Here is a 22,127-nt window from a genome sequence, read left to right as displayed (position 1 = left end):
ACACAAGCTGCACGCAAGCATATTACACACAGAATTGTAATTATAGCATATTGTAAGAGTGTACAGCTAACATACAGACGACAAATTATTTACAAGTCAGCCGTATCAATCCAGAGAATTGCCACTCTGTTACTTGAATGTACAGTTAACATGATTTCACCCGAAGAGATTTCTCATTCCTCCTCGTGAGGGTACAACAGCTACATCACTGTGATCGTACAGAAATTCACTCCAAAATTGCTCTCCAAAGAAAAGTTACAATCCATTAATGCTTTTAGAAATCAGACTCTAAAAAGGAGTTAATAGAAATCAATCCATCATTACTCTATCCTCTGTCCTTCCCTCAATCTATCCACCCGAATTAGTCAGTGCTGCACAGCTGAGCAGAAAAAAAAAAAAAAAAAAAAAAAAAAAAGACGACACAACACAGCTGAGCCTTTCACCGGTCATAGCTGTTGGGTTGATTGAAGGCGAGCTCTTAAAATTAGAGGCGAGGCTGTACGCGGTGTTGGGACACAGCGCGGCAGTAACGTTTTATGTCTGACGTGACTAACATGACAATCAACGAGGGAATAGCCGCGGACTCGCTTTACATTACTTGTTAAATGAAACAGGCTTTAAAGAAGCACTTAAGTGTCCTGTTGGAAACGGCAGCTCATGAGAAAAAAAATGGTGCTGAACGCATTTAATCCTGGCATAAAAAAAAGTGTTTGTGCAGTGATTGGTGTAAAAACGATTAAGTCTTAACCCAGATTCACTCAGTGACGACCCTGACAAACACCACTGGCTGGCTGACAAGCTACTCGCCATACAAAACAGGAAACATATGTCCATAAATGAGTTACATCCCTTTGGCTATATTAAATGACAAGTTACAAAAAGCAAGCAGAAAATACTTCTCAACTTCAACGCTCAAAAACAACCAAAACAAAAAACACTTTGTTCTGTTTATAATGGAAAAGGGGAAATCCACACACGTAAATAAAAAAAAAAAAATCATTCATACCTTCTTCAGCTTGCCGTTTCGCGTGCCGACAAAAGCCACAGTGTTGCCACGGTAATCGTAAGCCGCCACCGAGGTCATGCCATCATCTTTGTCGATGAAGAGCGGGATGCCCTCGATGGTGCTGGTTCCCCCCAGAGGCTGGTTGAAGTCCTGGCCGCAGAAGTTATCGTCTATCTGCAAAGGCTGGAGGAAAGAAGAGAAGACAAGGATCAGACAAGAGGCCTGACAATAGTTCAAAACATCATCAGCATCATTTTATAATGTTGATTATCTACCTTAATATGAAAAAAAATCATTACAAATGTATGGTTGTGAGAGGTGGTGGGTGATATGTTGAGTGTTTTTCTCACACCAAACTTAATACACAAATCAAGGTGTTTATTTTGGTACTTAGTGTGAGAAATGTGAAGGGTTGAAGAGAAGGAAATAGAAGGATTGTAATAACAAACGCACTTCAGATTCACTTTCTTCCTTTATAAGTGTGAAGGCTTTCATTCTAAAACTCCACAAAGTTTATTTGATCTTGTACAGTTTTCTTCTGATTCAGTATATCCAGAGTGTGACAGTAGTGATGTATGATTTAAATTATATCCTTTATCGTATTTTGTAGCCTTGTTTTTGTTAAACAGTTCAAAGCGAAACAGAACAAAGGTCCTGGGCCGGATCAAGCTTAAGACGTCAAGTGATTCCCCAGGACGCCTCACAAAGCAAAGCTTGAAAGCAGCGGAGCCGCCTGAAACTCCACTTGTTACTTGAATTCCATATAACAGTGGGAGAGCAGAGAGGGCTGAGGGTGCATCATCTAACTTAAACACTTTTATTTGATTATCCAACATGTTACGCAGCCTATTCAAACACGGGCCATTCATAAACACAGCCTTCTTTCTCCCAAACAGAATCCCACCATGCAAAAGCTTTAGCATATTGTAGAGTGTTCAGTCACGGCAGTGACACGGCGGTAATGCTGGTGACCATGTGACAATATCTGGAGCATTCCAATGTCACAAGGGGACTATCACCCCAGGCAACCCACTGGCCCATATGATGCCTTAACCACTTACCACACACACGCACACACAAAGTATAATCAGTCCCCTATGAAGTAGGTTAAAGTGGACAATGAACAGTTTGTAACACATTTTCTCTATCATGGACATTTTCAAAGTGAATCTAGTTTTAGTATGCTTTGATTGGTGCTGAAATAATGAGTCGATTAATCAGTCGATGGACAGAAAACTTATTGACAAGAAATCTGATAATTGTTGAAGTCATTTATCAATCAAAAATGTTTTATCTTCACTTGGTCCAGCTTCTCAAATGTGAAGATTTGCTTCCTTTCTCTGATTTACATCAAAACAAACTATTTGAAATTTGAAGAACTGTGAAATTGTAATGGGCCTTTAAAATGAACATCTGACGTTTCATATTCATCAATTCATCCAAACAATTAATAATAGTCACCATTATTAATGAAAAATAAATCTTTATTGTCATTATCAATTTATCTGTCGATTATTCGCTCAATTAATCAATTAGTTGTTTGGTCTATAAAATGTCAGAAAATGGTGAAAAATGACGATCACTGTTTCCTAAAGCCCAAGATGCAACCTAATACGTCTTCTTTTATCCCAACAGTCCACAACCCAAAGATATTCGGTTTACTATTATCAAGGACTAAAGAATACAGAAAATATTCACATTTAAGAAGCTGGAACCAGAGAATTTGGACATATATTCTCAAAAAATGACTCAAAACAATTCACCGAGTATCAAAATAAAACATTTTCTGTCCATCAACTGATTAATTAATCGACCGATTGTTCCAGCTCTAAACATTTGTGTGTCCATTTTTTTTTAAGTCTTGTTTTGGATGCTGCTTTGGCGATAGAGACCAAACGTGTGAGTGTGAAACATGCGTGTCAGACGAGAGGTTTCTGACTGACTGCTAAAGTGTGGAACTGAATGTGCGTTAGTGTGTGTTAACAAGAGCCAACACACACATGTGTGAGTCGGTAAACTCACACACACACACACTTGGGGAGTGTGTAAATGGCGGTGTAATCCACAGTCTTATCACTACATCATCTGATTGATCCACACAGGAGAAAAGATAACACCCCTCACACTCGCTCTCTCCCTCCCGATCTGCCTAAATTGCCTGCAGCTCAGCGCACGTCAATAACCCGTTTTTCTGCCTTTTCTTTTTTTTTTTTTTTTTTTACTTTCTCCCTCTTTCTGTCCGTCTCCTTCCAGCTGCTACAGTAACTGAGCACACATCGATACCCCCCTCCCTGTCCTTTTCTACCTCTGTCCATCCATCCCTCCTCCCCTAATCGCTCTGCATCTTCCTCTTCATCCATCCCTCCATGGCAAGTCTCCCTCTGCTGCCATCTCTCCCCTCGCACACCCCTTTGGACCTACATTATGTTCTCCAAAGAGTGTAGAGGTGTGAGGATGTGTGTGTGTAGCTGTGTGGTCAGCTGGCTATTAAGTGAAGTCAACAAAGAAATTGCTCTATCTTTCTTTCTCCGCATACTGATGTCACATGGTAAAAGAAAAAAAAAAAAAAGAAAAGAAGACATTTTAATGGCAGCCTCTGTATGTATGGAAGTGTGTGTGTGTGTGTGTGTGTGTGTGTGTGTGCGTTTGCTTAAGAAAGTGAGAGACAGGAGCACACACAGCCATTACCTGAAACAACTTTCTTTTGTAACCACTATGGCTAGGGGGCAATTTCTTTCCAAGGAACAAAGGCTACTGACAGACAACAAACACCGACAAATACACATGTACGGACTTGTAAACCTGTGCACAAACACACATACACACTCCAGTACACACGCAACTATTCAGCCAAAGCATCCAGTTTATTTCTTCAGCGTGTGCGTGTGAACAGATTTTGCTACAAGCAACAAAACAAATCCCACCGTCTTCATATGACATACAACTAGGGGCAACAATTTTAAACCATATAGTCATGGGAAAGAAACCCATCAATCTGGATTAGAGTCAGACCCACACACATTTACACACACACACAAACACACACACACTTACACACAAGCAATCCCATGACGTCAGAGCCTAAGGGAAACCAGTTAAAAGGGTTAATCCATCTTATATGGAGGAGACTAACTGTCGGAAATACTGTATACAGTAGCCCCGAGAGTCCATACGGTTTAACACACACACACACACACACACACACACACACACACACACACACACACATACACACACAGTAGCCTATATAGGTCTCTCTGGGGCACTGGAGGGTAAAGGTGCTATAGCATTCCTGCAGGTCTGGAGGGTTTAAACAGCATGGATCAGCATAGAATAAAAGGCATTTTCCCTTGAGGTTGGAAAGCATTTTAATGGAGCCTAGATTCTGATGTGGGTTCTGCAATTTAAGGCACTAAAACATTCCCACGTGAATTAAAGCTGTGGAAAGAATATTCCCCTCTGTGGTCTCTGCAGGGTTGTTGGCCGGAGACTGTATTTAACGTTCTGCAGTGTTTTTCAAAGACGAAGAACTCCTCCCGGGATGAAAGAGTTAAACCAACAACCTTCCACTGACTTTGGCAGCAGGGTCTTACAAATGCAGAAAGAAGAGGATTCCTGCTTCAGTTTTCACAGGGTGCATGCAGCACTGACGTAAGAAGGGTGTGTGTGTGTGTGTGTGTGCGTGCGTGTGTGTGTGTGTCCTGCCACAGGCAGTCATGTGAAAACTGATAACAGGAACTAATGATGTTTTTTTTATACTACTATTTGAACCAGTTCTAATCTATTATTTCACAAAGACGAAGGCATTTATCAAAAACATGATTATTAATATGTGCATTTGCATATGAAGGCTGCAACTAATGATTATTTTTATTACTGATCAATCTACTGATTCTTTTTTGGATTAATCAATTCTACAATGTCAGAAAATATTATCCATTAGAAGTTCCCAGAGCCCGGGGTGACATTTTAAAAGTATTGTTTTCTTCTGATCAATAGTTCAAAACCCAAATCTATTCAGTTTACTATCATGTAAGACAAAGAAAAACACAAAATATTCACTTGTGAAAGAGTGGAACCAGTAATTATTTGCAATTTGAGCTTTAAAAATGACTTAAATAAGTAATCAGTTATCAAAATTAATCATTTTTCTGTCAATCAACAAATCAATTACTTGACTATTAATCTGTTATATGTCCAAGCTGAGAACCACATAAATCTCCCTCAGCTGTGATCTTTAATGGGAGTTGACATGCAGGCTGAGAGTCAACCATTATATGTATGGTGTTTACATACAGTATACAATCCATGTGAGCTGTCAGCTGATATTCAAGGTCACAGAGAAATACATGCCCTAGTTACAGCTGATACAATGTATGAGGATTACACACAAGACACACACACACACACACACACACACACTTATAAAACCAGAGTGGTCTAGAAACTGCTCGAGGTCACGTGTTTTGCTGGCAAACAGCCACAAGTGTGGTTTGTCCCTGGGTGGAGCTGCTTTCTACGGGCCTTAGCCACTTCACACTGCAAAACGATGAAATATAGTCATTCATATGGCACCAAACACGCGTGTACACACAACTCAGCCCACAATAACACTGACTGATTACAGATGTGCACTGGCTGCCCCACACTGCAGGAAATGGTTGAATAATCATTCCCCTATGATGGCTATTTCTCTAGCATATTACGTCAGGAAAAATATGTCTGGGCACACATTACGCCGACCTCAAGTTGAATTCGTCAATAGTCACCTCCGTTCAGTGAAACATATGTAAACAGCAGAATACAATACGGGCTTATGTGCAGGAACATATATGGTGTTGTTGATTTACAGCAATTAAGGTGATAGGAAAACATGTATGGCAAACACAAACACGTTCATTCATTTAACGATAGAAAAATGAATCGGGCTGCACCCAACAGGCGCTATGTTTCCAAATAAAAGAAACAGAGTTATGTTTTTGTATCACGGAGAGCAGGGAAGAAGTGGAGAGGACAGAGGAGAGAGAGGAACAGAAGTGGCTGTATTAACGCTGACGGCATGGTTTCAAGACAGGCCTGCAATTCATCTGTGTGTGTGCTTGCATGTGTTTTTGTGTATGTGTGTGTACATACACGGAGTCAAGTCTGCACATCTATCCGTGTTACCTCTAACCTTACACAAACAACGAGAGCGTGCACACACAAACAAGCACACACATACACACTATTAGGAGTACATTGGCTGATGCAGGTGCCTTTACTAACGTGTGTGTCTGTGTATATGCTTTGTTTACAGAGCAGAAGAGCAACCTAGCAACCTAGCATCTGATTGTATCCATAGTTACACATTCATGATGCACAGCTTGTGTGCCGGTATATGTGATCAAAGCCAATCGACACCACTGTCCGAGAAGTATATAGGTTCCTCTCTCACACTTATTTTTAGCCAGAAGCAATATAATAGACACACACACACACACACACACACACACTACTGACCTCCCACCAATTACAGGCTTCATGATGTTTGCTTACTCTGACAGCTCTTCAATGTACAGCACTGACACCAGTGCACTGGAAACTGTCAATGAACACACACTAGAGTACAACTGCAATATGTCAACACTACATATATCTCTGTGACCACACAGTGGAAGTTTTATGATCGGATTATTATGATAATTCATGATGATAGAAAATGATGTAGCCTGAACACTAAAAAGGTTTCTACAGTTTGATTTTTAGTGAATGCTCACTAAAAATGACACACTATAGGTTTATACTGTGATTAACTTCAACAACTAATGACTATAACTATTAAAAAGGCAATTTTACATATAAAAAAAATGATACATATAGAAAAATATGAATATTGTAAGAAGGTCCTCTGGCTATTTGTGATATTTATTTCTTCCACATTTCTTAAACCCACTCAACTAATTTGGGGATTTTGTTCGACCCAACAGCAATTCATGTTTCAATTAAGGGAATTACTGGAGGTAATACAGTTATGACTCACCATCTTATTGCACGACCACCAAACGCACAGCGAGCTTTTTTAATTTTGCGGTGAGCTACTTACTTAAACCTTCAGAGAATATGACAGTGAGTTTCCTATTTTTCTACGAATTTGTTATTTAATTACATTTAACTTTAAGAAAGTCACTGCCATAAGGCAATAAACACCCTAATCGCAGAGGTTTAGCCTACATAAAGACAGCACAGTACATGGCAAACGATGAAGTTATATAATACATGAATATAAAAACCACTCACACGCCTTTAAAAAAAATGACCTCTGTGTTTAGGATAACAGGTAGAAATCTCATGAGGCTTATCACCAACGTCAGCTGTGACGCCACAGACTCCTTCCAGACAGAGTGTGTTTGATTGGTTGTGTCTCGAAGGTGTTTGACAAAACACAAGATGCACTAACAACATTTTGAGGGAAAGGTTTTTCATTATCCTAATTTTATTGACTGATTTACAACTCAGGACTAGGGGTATACTAGCAAAAACAATCTGTTGCAGGAAGACATTTATTTTTGTTTACAGTCTATGAATTGTTTCCTTCCAAGACGCTGTAGCTCTTCCCTAGAATATGTTACTTGATCCTCACTGATCAATAATTTAGAAAAAGAGATGACTGCACCAGTTCCATATTCATGGGTTGCAGGGTAGTCATTTCAATGTTGAGTGCACTCCAGGCAGACAGTGAAACCTCAAGGACTTGGCACCTTTTCAGGGAGCTGCTTCCAAAAGCTGTCACCACATATTTAGACCACAATCAAACTGAATGGGTGAGACACACAAGAAATAATACATACTGTATTGAGTACATACAGGAAAAAAAAAAAATACAACCATGAATGCACACAAAGAGGCATACAGACACTGAAAATGAACCAAAGCCAATGTAACCTCACAGGCAGTTAGAAACAAGGAGAGTGCTTGTGAGCAGATCATCAGTTCAAATCCCCACACCAGCTGGGAAAAGTGGGTTGGGGAAAATGAATGAGTAACACACTGCCTCCCACCATCATCAACCACCACAGGTGCCCTTAAGCAAAGTACTTAACCTCCGACTGCTCTGATGGAGCTGCTCTGTGACCAGCAGTGGGTCAGCAGATTTAAAAGGTTTCAAGAAGCAAAAGATATTTCAACAACTTCCAATGCTACCTATAATAGATCCGAGCCATATTAAACGTCAGACAAGACGTAAATAAAAGGTCAGCTAGTTAGGTCAGTCAGTTCATCTAAAAGTAAAACCACTCACAACTCACAGCGCATAAATAGGCAGTCATCGGCAGTCAAAAACACATTTTTATTTTATACTACCTCATTTCACATCTGCAAAAATGTTTTATTTTTCTGTATGGTCCTCTCCATAATGTTGTCAGACACTTATAATAACAATCTGAGCCTGTCAGTGGCAAAAACAAGCACTTTTAGTGGACGTACATTGATGGGGCACTATTGCCCCGAAGGATTACTATTCGCAGCTGCTGGCTACAGCGCTCTCACGCAATACTGGACCAATTTCAAAAATTGCTGTCCCCATTAGTCACTTAGACACAAAAAAATAAGAAACTGTAATACAAAACTTGATTTTAAGATTTGCAGTAAAAAACATTTTTTCTTACTTTGAGAGAACTTTCAACTTGATAAAGCATTGAGTTTTTTTCATAACAATATGATTTTTTTTTACGGTTAACTGCAGCAAAGAGTGTCTTGTTGCAGAAGGCAACAAAATACATTTTGGATTTAGAGGGACCATAACATCCAGGTGTATATGTTGGATATGATCTGATCATCTGAAAGAGGACATGTTGAAAGTGGCGAAAAAAGTGATTGTTACTTATTGCTTATCTAAAAAAGGATCCACATAGGGCTGTGAAATATGAGGATATATGTCGTGTGGCAGTGGTAGAATGTGATAGAAAAACGTCTGTCGTTTCTTATTATGCTCTATCGTTTATTTTCTTAGATATGTCGCAAATCACACTCTTCACGGCACATCTTTTTCATCATTTGGAGTCTTTCCATCTTTTGCGCTGATTACATTAATAAATTACTCTTGGCTTTTTAATCACTAAGCTTTTAATGCACTTACAGTAACATAATGAGTGTAGTTACTGTCAACTCGAGTACTTTACCTGGTTCACTGTCTCTCCTCTGCTCCGCTGTGTGTGCAGCACAACTGCACTGCTATTTATTCTTTGAATTAACAGAAAATGTGCTATATCATGATATGTATCGTTATCGGAATATGAAATGACCTATATCGGGATATGAGATTTTGGCACAGCCCTAGATTAACAATTGGCAAAGTGGTTCCTCTCCAAAGCACAGAAAAAAAAACACACACACACAAATTTAAAAATAAATTTAAAAGAAAAACACACAGACTATTGGCATGCACAATACAGGCACAACCCCAACCCCGCATTTACTGATTACTCCTGATAATGATGTATGCAACACACCACCCACACACAGTACAGATCAATACATAATTACACTGACAATTAGTATCATTAGAGTGGTGCTAGAGATGGGGATTTGTTGAGCTAAACACTCCTCAGAGAGAGAGAGAGAGAGAGAAAGGTCAGGAAAAAGAGAGAATTAAGCAGCTCACACACAGTCTGCATGGGGTCTCTTCCAAAAGGTTTTCTATTGTCCTTTAATAATGGGATGAGAGCGACACTAGAGCACAGAGTGGGCGTGACATTGTTGGCTCATGGCACACAGACACACACACACACACACACACACACACCACTAGAATGTAAATCAAAAAGTCTATCCTGTATGAAAATGAACAAATTCCTCATTCAAATCAAATCAGCAAATATTAACCGAAACATGACCTATTAGCACCAATAGCGTTTAAGACAACCCACCCGATCGGTGTCTCCTAGCTCAACTCATTTAGACTGTCAATTAACTCTGCTCATCAACTCTGGCTCAATTAATCAGGTCTAATTACTTAAACACATTTGCCGGCACATCCTTTTAGATTAGGTCCACAGAAACGGGACTGTGTTTTACAAAGACCACAAGTGAGTTACGTTCATTTGATGATGGATAATATAATATATGATATAATGATAAATATAATTATGGATTTAATAAGGTTAGGAGTTGGCCTCTGACTCAATTCCACTTTGCCTTTTCTCTAACAACGCAATGTAAATCTTTTCAGTTTACGGTAGAGAGAAAACCTGGTATTCCATTATCACTTCACAAAATCAGAAACTAATCTAAGAGCGAATGAAACAAAGATAAATAATTGTGTGCTCAGATGGATCCAATTCAGTAAGTTAGTGTAATATTCTCCTATAAAGAGCGTTTTTATCAGCCATAGGTAAAAGGGACTGGTTATAACATTTGCATCTGCTAGACTGCTGTAATCAGTCTCCAGGGTACAGCTCACCACAGGACGCTGCTTATTCTGATAACCATGCTCCTCTCAGCAACTACCCTGACTAGACCAAAACATACACACACACACACACACACACACACACACACACACATACTTATGCTTGAGCAAAGAAAAGAGCCCCGCCTATAAGAAAAATCTAAATCACACATCAGGGCAAATTCCAAGGAAAAGACATCATACTACCGCCCACATTGTCTCACAAGTAATGCTTTGTGAGGGCACAAACACCACAGCAATGAGCACTTATCACAGAAAAAGCCACCAAAAAGTCAAAATAATGTTACACAATAAGAACCACTTCAATATTGATTTCAGGTTTAGCATCAAATGTCACCTTTGAAAGCGTATGCCACAAAAACAGCTGGCCTATGCAGTGTCACAAAATGAACACTTGATTGACTCTTTTTTTTTTTTTTTTTTTTCTTGGTATGATTGATTCTCTGATTGATTGATGCATTGGCTTGTGACAAAGTTCAAAACATCACCATCCATCTGGTGATGGAGAGAAAGCAGCTTGACATTTTGAATGGTCTTTGGGTCAAGATATGAGCCTCATGTAGTGACAAGTTGGAATGTTGTGATCAAGTTTTTTTTTTTTTTTTATTTCTTCCCCATAATCCAGATTGAATTCAGTCATTCAATATTCAGTCTGTGCTGATTTTAGGTCCTAAACCAATATTTCTATTTTTGTTTTTATGTTTAACAGCTTCATAGCCCTGCATTAAGGACATACAGCTTCTTTCAATGGATTCCTCTGGTGTTTTGTATCATTTCCATGAAGAAAGGTTTGTCATTGATACGGATGTTGCAGAGGGATTAAGGAAGGATCTGGACAGCCTGTCTTCACACTGAGCGTGAACTAAATATGCAATCGTATGTGTTTAACTGAAAGCTAATATTTATGTTTTTGTGTTGTCATTCAAAGTATTTTAACAGAGTGCAAAAGAGTCATTTTTGACAGCTGCTATACCCAGAACATGATGGTTTACAACAAAGTCTTGGAAACTGATCAGGCTCTATGTATAGTCTAAACTGATAAATTAAAAAAATGCCCCAAAACCAACCTTGAGATCGTCATAATACATCTTTCTGATTTTAAATTCCATAACTTTTCCATGACTTTCCACAACTAAATAAGTGCATTTTAATGACCTAAAAGGTTATTGCTTGCTAATGTTTTCCTTGCTGTGGAGAAAAACAGCTGGCCATCACTTACATCATTTACCGTGATAAATTTAGTGAGTTACAAAATATATTCAGCAAAGTGACCTCGTGGCAAAGACACGTCCTGAGAATTTATCCCATTTCTATACCAGAAACCCACACAGAAAGGGGTTCTGTTGTCTTGAGTCCACGTTATTATAGCACCTACTTGTAGAGATACACACCCTGTCAGATGAGCTACGACACACACACACACGCGCACGCACGCACACGCACGCGCACAGTTGACATGACAGAGAGGCGTGCTGCTGAAGAGGACAGTGTAGTGGCCAGGTGACGGACACCGATACTATTTGTGCAGCAGCCGGTGTTCAATCACGCTCTCCTCTCCTCCCTCTATCTCTCTCCCCTCTTTCTGTCATTCGCCCTATTCTCCCGCTGTTCTTGGCAGTGGCAGTGAAAAGATTTCTGGGGCTATCACTCTTTCTCTCGCCCTCCTCCTCCTCCTCCTCCTCCTCCTCTCTGTGTCAGTGAATCACTGCCTCTCCTCTGAGCACACCCTGGCTGTAAAAGGCTTGCTGCTCTCTCCTCCTCTTCCTGCATATCATCCTCTCTCAACCTGTTAGTTCCTCTCTCATTAAAAAAAAAAAAAAAAAAAAAAATCACTGGTGTCATTCTCACTTCTCTCTCTTAAATGCACTGTTAAGGTTGGCAGCTCACATGTGATTTATTTCTCCCTGCTCACATTGAACTGCTTTTGTCAAGTCTGGACACGACAACCATAAAAACTAACACACATTGTTTTAAAACACATTCAAATGTGGTTTGAAATTGGATTTTGATCATTTTATAGAGATGATCCGTCTGGCAAGTCAAGTCAATATAACAAACATAACACTGAAGTTGCAGCCAAAGTGCAGTTAGCCAGCCGTGACCGCAGCACAAAACATGGCTCCACTCCTAACGACTCATATTGTTAGACATTTTACAGTGCCAACGGTGACATATCCTCATTCTTCATCTATTTTGTTTTGGTTTTCCTGTTTTGGGAATTGCAACATCAGTTAGCTTCAATATGCATGTCTACAGTCCAGAGAAATCAGTGCAGACAGGTTAGAAATGCCTCAACGCTCAAACCTGATTTGATCAACTGGAAAAAAAAAAACAGTGTGGATAACTTTGCGTGCCAAAGATCAGGTTGGAGAATTTTGTAGATTTGTGTGCACTGTGGACAAAGTCAACAACACTGTCATATTTTCTTCCTTTTTTATGCTTTCTCTTTCAATCTCTTTCCCTTCAAGCCTCCTTGGCTCGCTCTGTTATTTTCACACTCACTCTGTCTCTCTCCTCTCCTCTCCTCTCTTCAACGCCATCCTTCAAATTCCCTTCCTCTCTCCTGTACATTGCTTTGGCGTTTTCCTTTTTCTCCAACTCCCTTTCCTTCTCTCGTTGTTACACCCACGTCTTGCACTTCTCTCTCTCTCTCACTGGTTCTAGCTCCCTCTCTCTCATTTACTTCCTGCAACTTCCTCCTCCCTTCTTGCACTCACCTCTATACCTCTCTCTTGTTTTCTCCCTTTCTAACTTCACTACCTTTATCTCACCTTTTTTTTTTCTTTTTTTTTTTTGCATTCATCTCCCTCTCGCTCCACCTTGTCTCTCACCCTCTTCCTCTCTCTTTCTCGCTCTCCCTCTGTGGAAATGGTTTGTATTGATCCACTCTCAAACCGAAGAGAAGGTCAGGGGTTCACTAATAAAGCTCAGGGACAAAACAGAGACACACAAGCAAGAAAATGGTCTCACACACACACACACACACACACACACACACAGCAGACAAATATAGCCAGGTAAACATGGCTGAGGTGATGAATGGTGTGTGTACAGGTGTATGTGAGCTACTTGTAATATGGCCAAACATTTGTGTTTACAGAAAATAGCCAACATCTCACTGTGACCATAAACACATCATCCTAATGATGGCCAGAGGCTAGAAATTATGATCCAGCACAAATATGAACTCTACACAGGGAGCCGACAGAGCACCTGGTCATCGATCATGGCGGTGTGGCTAACAGCTGTCCCCCCCCCTCCACCCCCCACTCTCTACTCTGCCCTCTCCACTGCTCTATGGCAGGGTCATGCTTAACTTATTCACCCTCCACCCCCACATCACAGAGGCTTTCCCACACTGCTCAGTCAAATGTAGCTGTGATAGGCTTTTATGAGTTTGCAGCCTAGAGGTTAAAGAAGCGCATTTGAATTCCTGGGGTGGCTGGGAAAAAAATCAGGGTGGGGCTCAGTGCCAAACACCAGTAGCTTAAAGGTTAGAGGGCTGTGGAGTAGCATATTGCCAGTTCATATATCTGCCCTATAATAGTAGCCAACAGTGAAAACCTGACACCTGGTAGCTGGTTAGTTAACTGGATATTTAATTAGATGCAATTTATTAGTTCTTTACTTACAGTAGCTATAGATAGATAAACTAAATGATAGTTCACACTCACAGGACTCCTTAAAAAGTTCAGATTCTAAATGGTGGAGATCAGGGCTGCAACTATTTCCATTATTTGATTATATTAATCAGATTATCATTTGGTCTATAAAATGCCAGTGAAAAAGGGTTCCGTCACAGTATCCTAAAGCCCAAGGTGACGTCTTCAAATTGCCTGGTTTGTAAGAACAACAGTCCAAAATCCAAAAATATTCAATTTACTATCACATTAGATGAATAAATGTGGCAAATCCTCACAAATGACTGGCTGGAACTGAGAAATGATTTAAAAATGACTGACACGATTAATTTGTTATCAAAATAGTTGCCACTAATTTTTCTGTTCATCAAGTAATCCAATTAATCAAGTAATCGTTGCAGCCTTAGTGGAGATAATTGATGAAAGAAATACCAAATTGTATGAAATCAAATCTTGTGGTTATGTAAAGGAGTTGTGCGCTTGTCAAAATATGTGTATTTTATCCAGCATATTAAGTGCCGAATGAAAAATGTTTTTTGCAGCAACTCGACTGGGATATAGTATGAGCTTTATTGTTTGCAATAACAACACACACCCATAATACTTCATTCTCAGTTAATACAATAATACCATCTCACATGTTATGCAGTGTGATGCAGTTCTTTCTGTGTTTCTCTGTTCTTATTATGTCAAGTTATTTTGCACAGCAACCGTTCCCGCACACTGAAAAATGACATTAGGCACTCTGAGGTCAGATTTGAGGTCCTTGGGACCGCTGACTGTGGTTAAGGTCAGTGGTGGGCAGCTGACATTAGGTCACTGCTTAAGGGGAATGTGGCAGACATCATTAACCTGAGGCTGACCCCTCGGGCCTTGCTGCTGTCATGGGGTCAGCCAATCAGCTTATCTCTGACGCTATTACATCATCATTGCTGACAGCTTATATGGGACGAGAGTTTTTTGAGAGGATGTTTGAGTCATGATAAATGATGGGTGAATGTAATGATCCTCAAAAATTCCAGTAACCACGGTAACAGGGATGACTGGCAGAATGGGACGGGGAGCGGAAATAATGAACAGAATGAAGCACAGAAGGATCAAACAAATGTAAAATACCTTTAGATGAATGTAAGGACAGATGATAGTTTGACCTAAAAATAGTTTAACATCAAGGTTGTGGCACTAATAAGAAGGTAGATGCATCACTTTTTAAAAGCAGGATTCTCTTCCAGAAAAACTAAACTCAGTGACAGAGTAAAGGGGCAGCAGACATTCTGATATGTTGAAACAAGAAAAGTTCAGGTGTAAATAAGAACATTAATGATGGCTGCGTTTCATTTGGGTGTGCTAGTTGCAGTACCCTGATCTTGTGAATACTGGCTCACTAGCATTACATACTGGGACACTTCGATGGAAGCCATTATTAATGGAATTAGTTACACCTGTTATTGTCCTGCTACAACGAATAAAAATGCTCTAAAAAAAAAGTTCCATCGGCTGCACAGGTGAGGCCTCCTACACAGTTCAGGTAAATTTAGGTGAAATATAAACCACTATGTCTAGTTTGGAGTCTTATCAAAAGCACAGACACTGCATGGTGGTTTATATTCCTTTGAGGCTGGATAGTCCATCTACACAGAGTTGTCATGACAGCAAAAACTTGCTCTTCCATCCAAATACGGATGGGGTAAGCAGCATATCAGCACAACAGCAACAAAGTAATCTACCTGGCATGTGCGCTCGCACATATAATATTTGAGTGGACTGATTTTGTTGCACTGCACCGCATAAAAAAAGTAGATCCAAATTTTTCGCTTCACTACCCTGCAATTTTGCTCCACAGCACTCTGCACATGAAGCTTCTGCAGCACCAGTGCAAAGGTCTAATTGAAATAAATGAGATAGCCTGTTTTTTGTTTTTTTTTTTTGCCTCAAAGCTATTGTCAGTGTGATGGACCCTTAGAGACAAAAGCCACAAAAACAAGAATGAAGACAACCACTGAACAGGAAAGAGACTACATCTACAGAAGGTGGCAAAAGGGAAGGTGAAAGAGACAAACTTGACTTGGTCATTCACATCACTTACACTACCACACAAGAACACACCTGTGCACTCAGGCTAATGAAGACTTATAAAGAGAAGGAGCGCTGTTCTTACAGAGTATCCCACTCCATTAGACGCAACACAGAGTGAATGGCGTGTGTGTGTGTGCGTGTGTGTGTGTGTGTGTGTGTTTGCAAAGACACATGCTGGTAAAAACGGTGTGCACTGACATTTAAAGAAAAAGCTTTAAAGAGGTCTTTTAATTAAGCTATCTTAAAAGCGAGCAAGATGGAAGGGATGGATGGGTGGGTTTAAAGAGCCCACTGGATGGAGAATGGGGTCACTGAGACAGGTGGTCAACTAAGAGTGAGGGACACAAAACACTAAAACACGAAAGAAAGATATAAGAGGATTCAAGCAGCTGCAGCCTGAGGAGAGTGGGTGAGCAGGGGGGAGACAAAAATGAATGAGGAATGAAGGTCAGACAGTATAAGCACAGTATGTGAGCAGGTATATATGTTCGCCATAGAGAAATCTAGACCGTGCGATGTTGTGTGGTGTCTTATAGTCTGCAGGGTGAGTGCATGCGTGTGTGTCTGTGTGAGTGTCCTCTGTAACGCATGCAGGGCCATGCTCCGTGGATCAGTTAGTAAAAAATAAGTCTAGCTCGTGCTATCCCCCAGGATCTCGCACTGCGGTGCACCGAACCATACTGTGTGTGTGTGTGTGTGTGTGTGTGTGTGTGTGTGTGTGTGTGTGTGTGTGTGTGTGTGTGTGTGTGTGTGTGTGTGTGTGTGTGTGTGTGTGTGTGTGTGCGCGTGCTACTCCTGAGTGACATTTCACAAATCCAGGGGACTGGGCTAATGATGTCCCCTGTCTGACTAAATCAAAGTACCAAGAGGTTGTGGAAAGAGGGAAAAATGAGTAGAAAAAAAGTGAAAAAAAGAGTCAGCAGGAGGAAGAAACAAGAGCTCTTCACACTTTACATTGTTAATCAATGCGGGCCTGCAGCAGTGGTTCATTTGAATGGATGTTGAATGGGCAGGCCAGTAATCAATTAGCAACCATGTAACAGAAAAGAGTAATAAGGTCAGGGGAAGAAAGAGGACTAACAGACTGTTTGAGGGACACTAAATTCACTGACATCAAGAGTAGTTTCCAATATTTGGATGTTTATGTGTTTATACTTGTGTGTTCATGTGTGCAAGCAAGAAAATTTTCATTCATGTTCTTGACAAAAGGCAGTATCAACCATGTGAAAGCAAGCTGTGCACTTTTGCCGAAAGCAACGGTATGATATTCTCCTTTTAGACCAGTTTCTAAATGGTCAACTAATGCTACTGCTGTGTGCATCAATGTCAAAGCTTAACAATAAAAAAAAACAAGCGTGCCTTGGTGGATGAGTATACTGAATGGCTCTAAGGAAAGAGCTGTGAAGAAAGTGTTTACTAAACAGAACTCCAAAAAAAAAAAAAAAAAAAGAACAGATAGAGAGGTTAGAGCTTACCGAGTTGATGCAGGCGAGCTCCTTGTTGAGCAGCCAGGGTAAGGAGAGTTTCCCATCTCCCTTGTAGCAGGATTGAATCCTTTCTTTGATCTTCTCCTTTATCCTCCTCAGGGTGAACAGGCACAACGCTGACTCTTTGGGTGGTTTGGCCCGATTCTTCTGACCCTGAGAGAAGACCGTGAAAAGGATGTCTTCATTCTCAGAGATCCCCAGAGAGTTGGCCAGCTGACGGCCTGGCCGGGCCAAGTAGGCATCCTGCACCAGCCGGTACTCTACCCCATCTTTAGTGCAGCCGATGGGGAACTCGACGTAGGAGTAAAACTTGGGGTCATCCACGCAGAGGCGCACAATTTTGGAGGTGAAGAACTGCTCTCCGCTGGCATCGGGGGAAGTGAGCTGAGTATCCAGCTGCATTGTTAGATAATAGACAAACTGCTCGCTGCTGAAGCTGTACACATAATAGATGTCAAAAGCGGGGAACTTGGACAAAGTGTCTGAGGGGATCTTGAGCTGAGAGGAGACAAACTCATCCTGATAGACGAAGCTGAACATGTCTGCGTTTTCCTCGTTCTCCATCAGCTTGCGGCTAGACAGGGTTGGGAAGTACTCAGACTTGCCGTCAATGGGGGTTCCGATGAATAGCTTGCTTGTAGGACTGTGGGGGGAGCTTATGATGACCCCGGACATGGTACCCGACTCAGCCACACTGGACAGGTAGTGCTCCTTGCGATGGTGGGGTTCGCCCAGCTTAAAGAGGTCATCCAGACGTAGGAACTGGCAGATGCCCTGCGAGGTGCTACCGCAGGCAATGAGGCGGTTCTGGGCATAGTCTATAAGGAGAAGCTTGTTCACGTTGGGGGTTTGGGCTAGGTCGTGAGGGCAGGACTGGACACTGGGTGGAGGGTAGCACTTTTCATTGTCCACTACTGGTCCAGTCATGTGGTTGCGCAGTTTGGTTAGGTTGCTAGACAGCTTGAAAATCCAGTTTACAGCTCCCACATAGACCTCTCCAGTTTTGTTGTGGATGGCCAAATGTGTAAGCCCCCACTCAGCAGGAGTAAATCGTTTGAAGGGTGGGGGTTGGCCTCCGGAGAAGGATGGGCTCATGATAAGCAAAAGCCCCAAGAGGAGAAACAAGTTCCCCAGGCCAGGGGAAGCCACTGACCGAGCTAGGGGACACATATCTGGGCTGTCTAGAGGCAAGGCTTAGGGGGACGGGGAAGGAGAAAGAGAGGAGAAGGAGGAGGAGGAGGAGAAGGAGGAGGAGGAGGAGGAGGAGGAGTACGAGCTCTGGTACCAAGTTCCAAGTCAGGATTTTCTGTTTTTCTTGCTCTACCGTCAAGGAATAAGGGAGGAAACTGAGAGGGAAAGAGAGAAGGATGAAGAGAGGGGAATAAAACTCCTATCAATCCGCTGTCCTGTTCTCAGCGTTGCAAGCCGTCATCAGGAACATCATCCACTGAGGCACGAGGTGGGAGCCCTAGAAGGCAGAAAGAAAAAAAAAACACTGTGAGTGTCCAAGGAACATTTCATATTGATTATGCATCAAGCAGGCAGGGAAGCCTAAAAGGCTCACAAATTGCACAGCCAAAATTAGAAAAAAAATCCAAGCTGACATTTGCCCCAGTGATAAATAAATGATATCAAATCAAGTCTGAAAGGCAAATGTGTGTCGGCATTTAATTATGAGGGAAGATAGCAGAGGAGGCATGGGCCGATCATTAAAGGCTCTGTACACATAATGTGAGTCTGGCTGGAATGAGTTATAGACTCACACCACTGAACTCTTTAATATTTCATAACTTTCAATGTTACCATGGTGGCTTTGGAGGAGGCATGTGTTTGAAAAACGTGCCAGTGGGCACTGTTACATTGACAGCAAGCAATTTATAGCCAGGTCTGCTTGAAGGCTTTCCTGTCTGTTTGAACAGTATCAACACGCAAACCAGTAATCCACTGTAAATATGCCTGCAGTTTTGGCAATTGCATCCAGGCATCAGGTTCTCGTGGCAGCACAGCAGGTTGTCCAATATTCTGTTTTCCCTCAGGGAGCTGCGATCACTATATATACTCTGTGTGTGTACATATTAGTGGTAACGGTACACAAAGTGTACGGTTCGGTATGCACCTCAGTTTTGGGGACATGGTTCAGTATGTTTCCAGTACAGCATGAAAAAAAAAAGAAAGTTAGAAAATAATATTTTGGTCCTTTATTCTTGAAAAACATCCAACAATGTCAATCTATTCTAGCAATAACCAATCATTTTCTGTCATTTTAGTCAAACTTGTTTCACGTAAGATTTTATCTCATCATTATCTGATGAAAAACACGGGTTGAATGATTAAGAATGCAGCTTTGCATAAAGTGTCTGGTCTGATGGTATCAGTTTAAGGAATACATCCAGACATGGAACGTGTTCTGATTTGCATGTTTATTTTGAACCGACATGATTCAACAACCGGGATTCCCATTCATGTATTAAACTGTGGTGGGCCCCGACACCGCGCACTCACACATACTCCACTATATAACTGTGTTTAGCGTAACACACGGAATATAAAATGAAATATGAAAACTGTTGATCGACATGTGTGCTGCCAATACAACACAATTAACCCATCGCTGACGGGTTGAAGGGTCCTTATCTCACACATTACCACTCAAGACTCCCATCTCCCTCTACACAACAAACACAGTCAGCACACTCCAAACGTGCCAGTCTCTTGTTTTTCTATTGCCTATGTGGAGAGGGGTCTGCCAAAAAAATACAGGGTCATCACAACACTTGAACCTGGCTTAACTTTTGAGGCAATGCAATGCGACATCCAGCAAGCCGGACTTCTCTGGATTGTATTTAATCTTCTCATCAGAACCTGAAGCAACATGCCAGCATCAATGTTTCCGCTTGTGTTTTTTTCTTTTACCACACGGTGCTATTTTTGGTCTAGACGTGGCCTAACACAGCCCTTCATCAGATATGAACATTATTTCCTTCCTCACTGCTACCACTGCCTTCTCACACCAGCTAATTCTGAGGAATGAAGAGGTGAAGCTTAGCAAATACACATTTTACTCAGGTCTGCTTTCATCTAGCAGCTTTTCACAAATGCATAAATATTTTTCATACAGCACACGCTATATACCCCAGAGCTGTTATCCTTGGACAACCTGAGATGCAGCAGAGAACAGAGAGGGAGATTAAAGGGCAGGAGTACGGTAATTTATAGGATGGAAGGTTTGCAGGTAAAGGACAGGGAGGAGGAGAAGAGGAGGAGTCAAGAGGGTGAGTATTTGGCTCCTTTGGGCGTCCTCCAACTACAATACAATGATGAGGAGGAGCAGAGTTTGCTGTGTGTGTGTGCTGCTACTTGACAGGCCAATCATGTTTCTGCAATACTGGGACATTAGTTCTCCTGTAAATGCTGATTATGCAAAAGAGGACGCAACGCTCCCAGAGACCCCAAGCTTCAATTTCACCTTGACTATCAAAGTGTCTGCGCAAAGGGTGTTTTATGACCACACCGAATCGGAAAAGATGAGAGACACTACAGATAGACGAGGAGGGTAGGGAAGGGAGGTGGGGGGGGTGGGAGGATGAGGGAGGCAAAAACATGAGATAGAGGAAAATCAAAAGGAGAGGAGAGAGGAGAGAGGCAAAGAGGAATGTGGGTTTTTCCTTTATTTTTCTCCTTATCTTGGTTTCTGCCTCCTGCTCCCCTTCTGGTGAGCCTCTGAGAAGCAAGGCTATCTTCCTATCAATCACCAAGCATGCAGGTCAGGGAGTGTGGTCAGTTTACCAAGCTCAGAGGGATGAATGACTGTTTCAATATCTGTGTGTCTCTTATGTTTCAGCCTCCCTTTTGAAAGGCAGGTACGTGTGAGTAGACACTCTGAGGGGGGAAAAAAAAATGCACTTTCGCAAGTATTGAAAGAATTAAACACCTCTGTAAGAGGAGTCATTGAATTGCACATCAATTTTAGTCACTGCTGTTGCAAATTAAGTGCGAGAGAAAGTCAGGGAGGGAGAGGCTGAGCGGGAGAGAAGAGAAATTGTAGCGGCATTGTTCGTGGAATAGCAAACCATAGCTCAGCTGAGACAAAGCCAGCCAGGTTCAGGGAGAGGTCCACAAATGAAAGGCCGGGAGAAGACAAATATATAGCAGAGACAAAAAAAAAAAAAAAAAAAAAACAAGGTGAGAAAGAGGAGCAGGGCAAGAAAAAAGAGAGAGGAAGTAAGAGACTAAGGGAAGCAGACATTGCAGGGATGGAAGGAGAAGAGAAGAGCAGAGGGGTGAGCGAGGACCATCGGGGAGCCAAACAATAGGCAGCACTTATGCTGCATTTTAATCAGGGCTCTACCTGCGCTTGAATCAAACACCAGGGGAGCCCTGTGGATCGAGGCACCTAAGCACGGTAACAGCAGACAGAAGGGTCTGAGCTGCAGTTACCAGATATACCCCCACTCTCCACTCCGTGAGATTAA

At 41.5% G+C, this 22,127-nt stretch overlaps 1 protein-coding gene across 4 annotated transcripts in view; it reads right to left on the bottom strand.

Moving 5' to 3' along the window:
• The window catches only part of LOC122980395 (plexin-A1-like), a 192,211-nt gene that overhangs the window by 136,432 nt on the left and 33,652 nt on the right, over positions 1 to 22,127 (bottom strand). For all 4 annotated transcript variants that reach the window (XM_044348347.1, XM_044348349.1, XM_044348348.1 and 1 more), the window contains exons 2-3: positions 17,644 to 19,123; positions 1,007 to 1,189 (exon numbers count right to left, since the gene is read on the bottom strand). In XM_044348347.1, coding sequence (XP_044204282.1) covers positions 1,007 to 1,189; positions 17,644 to 18,825 — 1,365 coding nt within the window. In that variant the 5' untranslated portion in view covers positions 18,826 to 19,123. The remainder of the gene's footprint in view (positions 1 to 1,006; positions 1,190 to 17,643; positions 19,124 to 22,127) is intronic.

Source organism: Thunnus albacares, chromosome 4 (genome assembly GCF_914725855.1).
Source record: "Thunnus albacares chromosome 4, fThuAlb1.1, whole genome shotgun sequence".
Taxonomy (NCBI): Eukaryota; Metazoa; Chordata; class Actinopteri; order Scombriformes; family Scombridae; genus Thunnus; species Thunnus albacares.
Note: the sequence above shows the minus strand (reverse complement) of the source record. Positions and strands in the feature narration are given on the sequence as shown.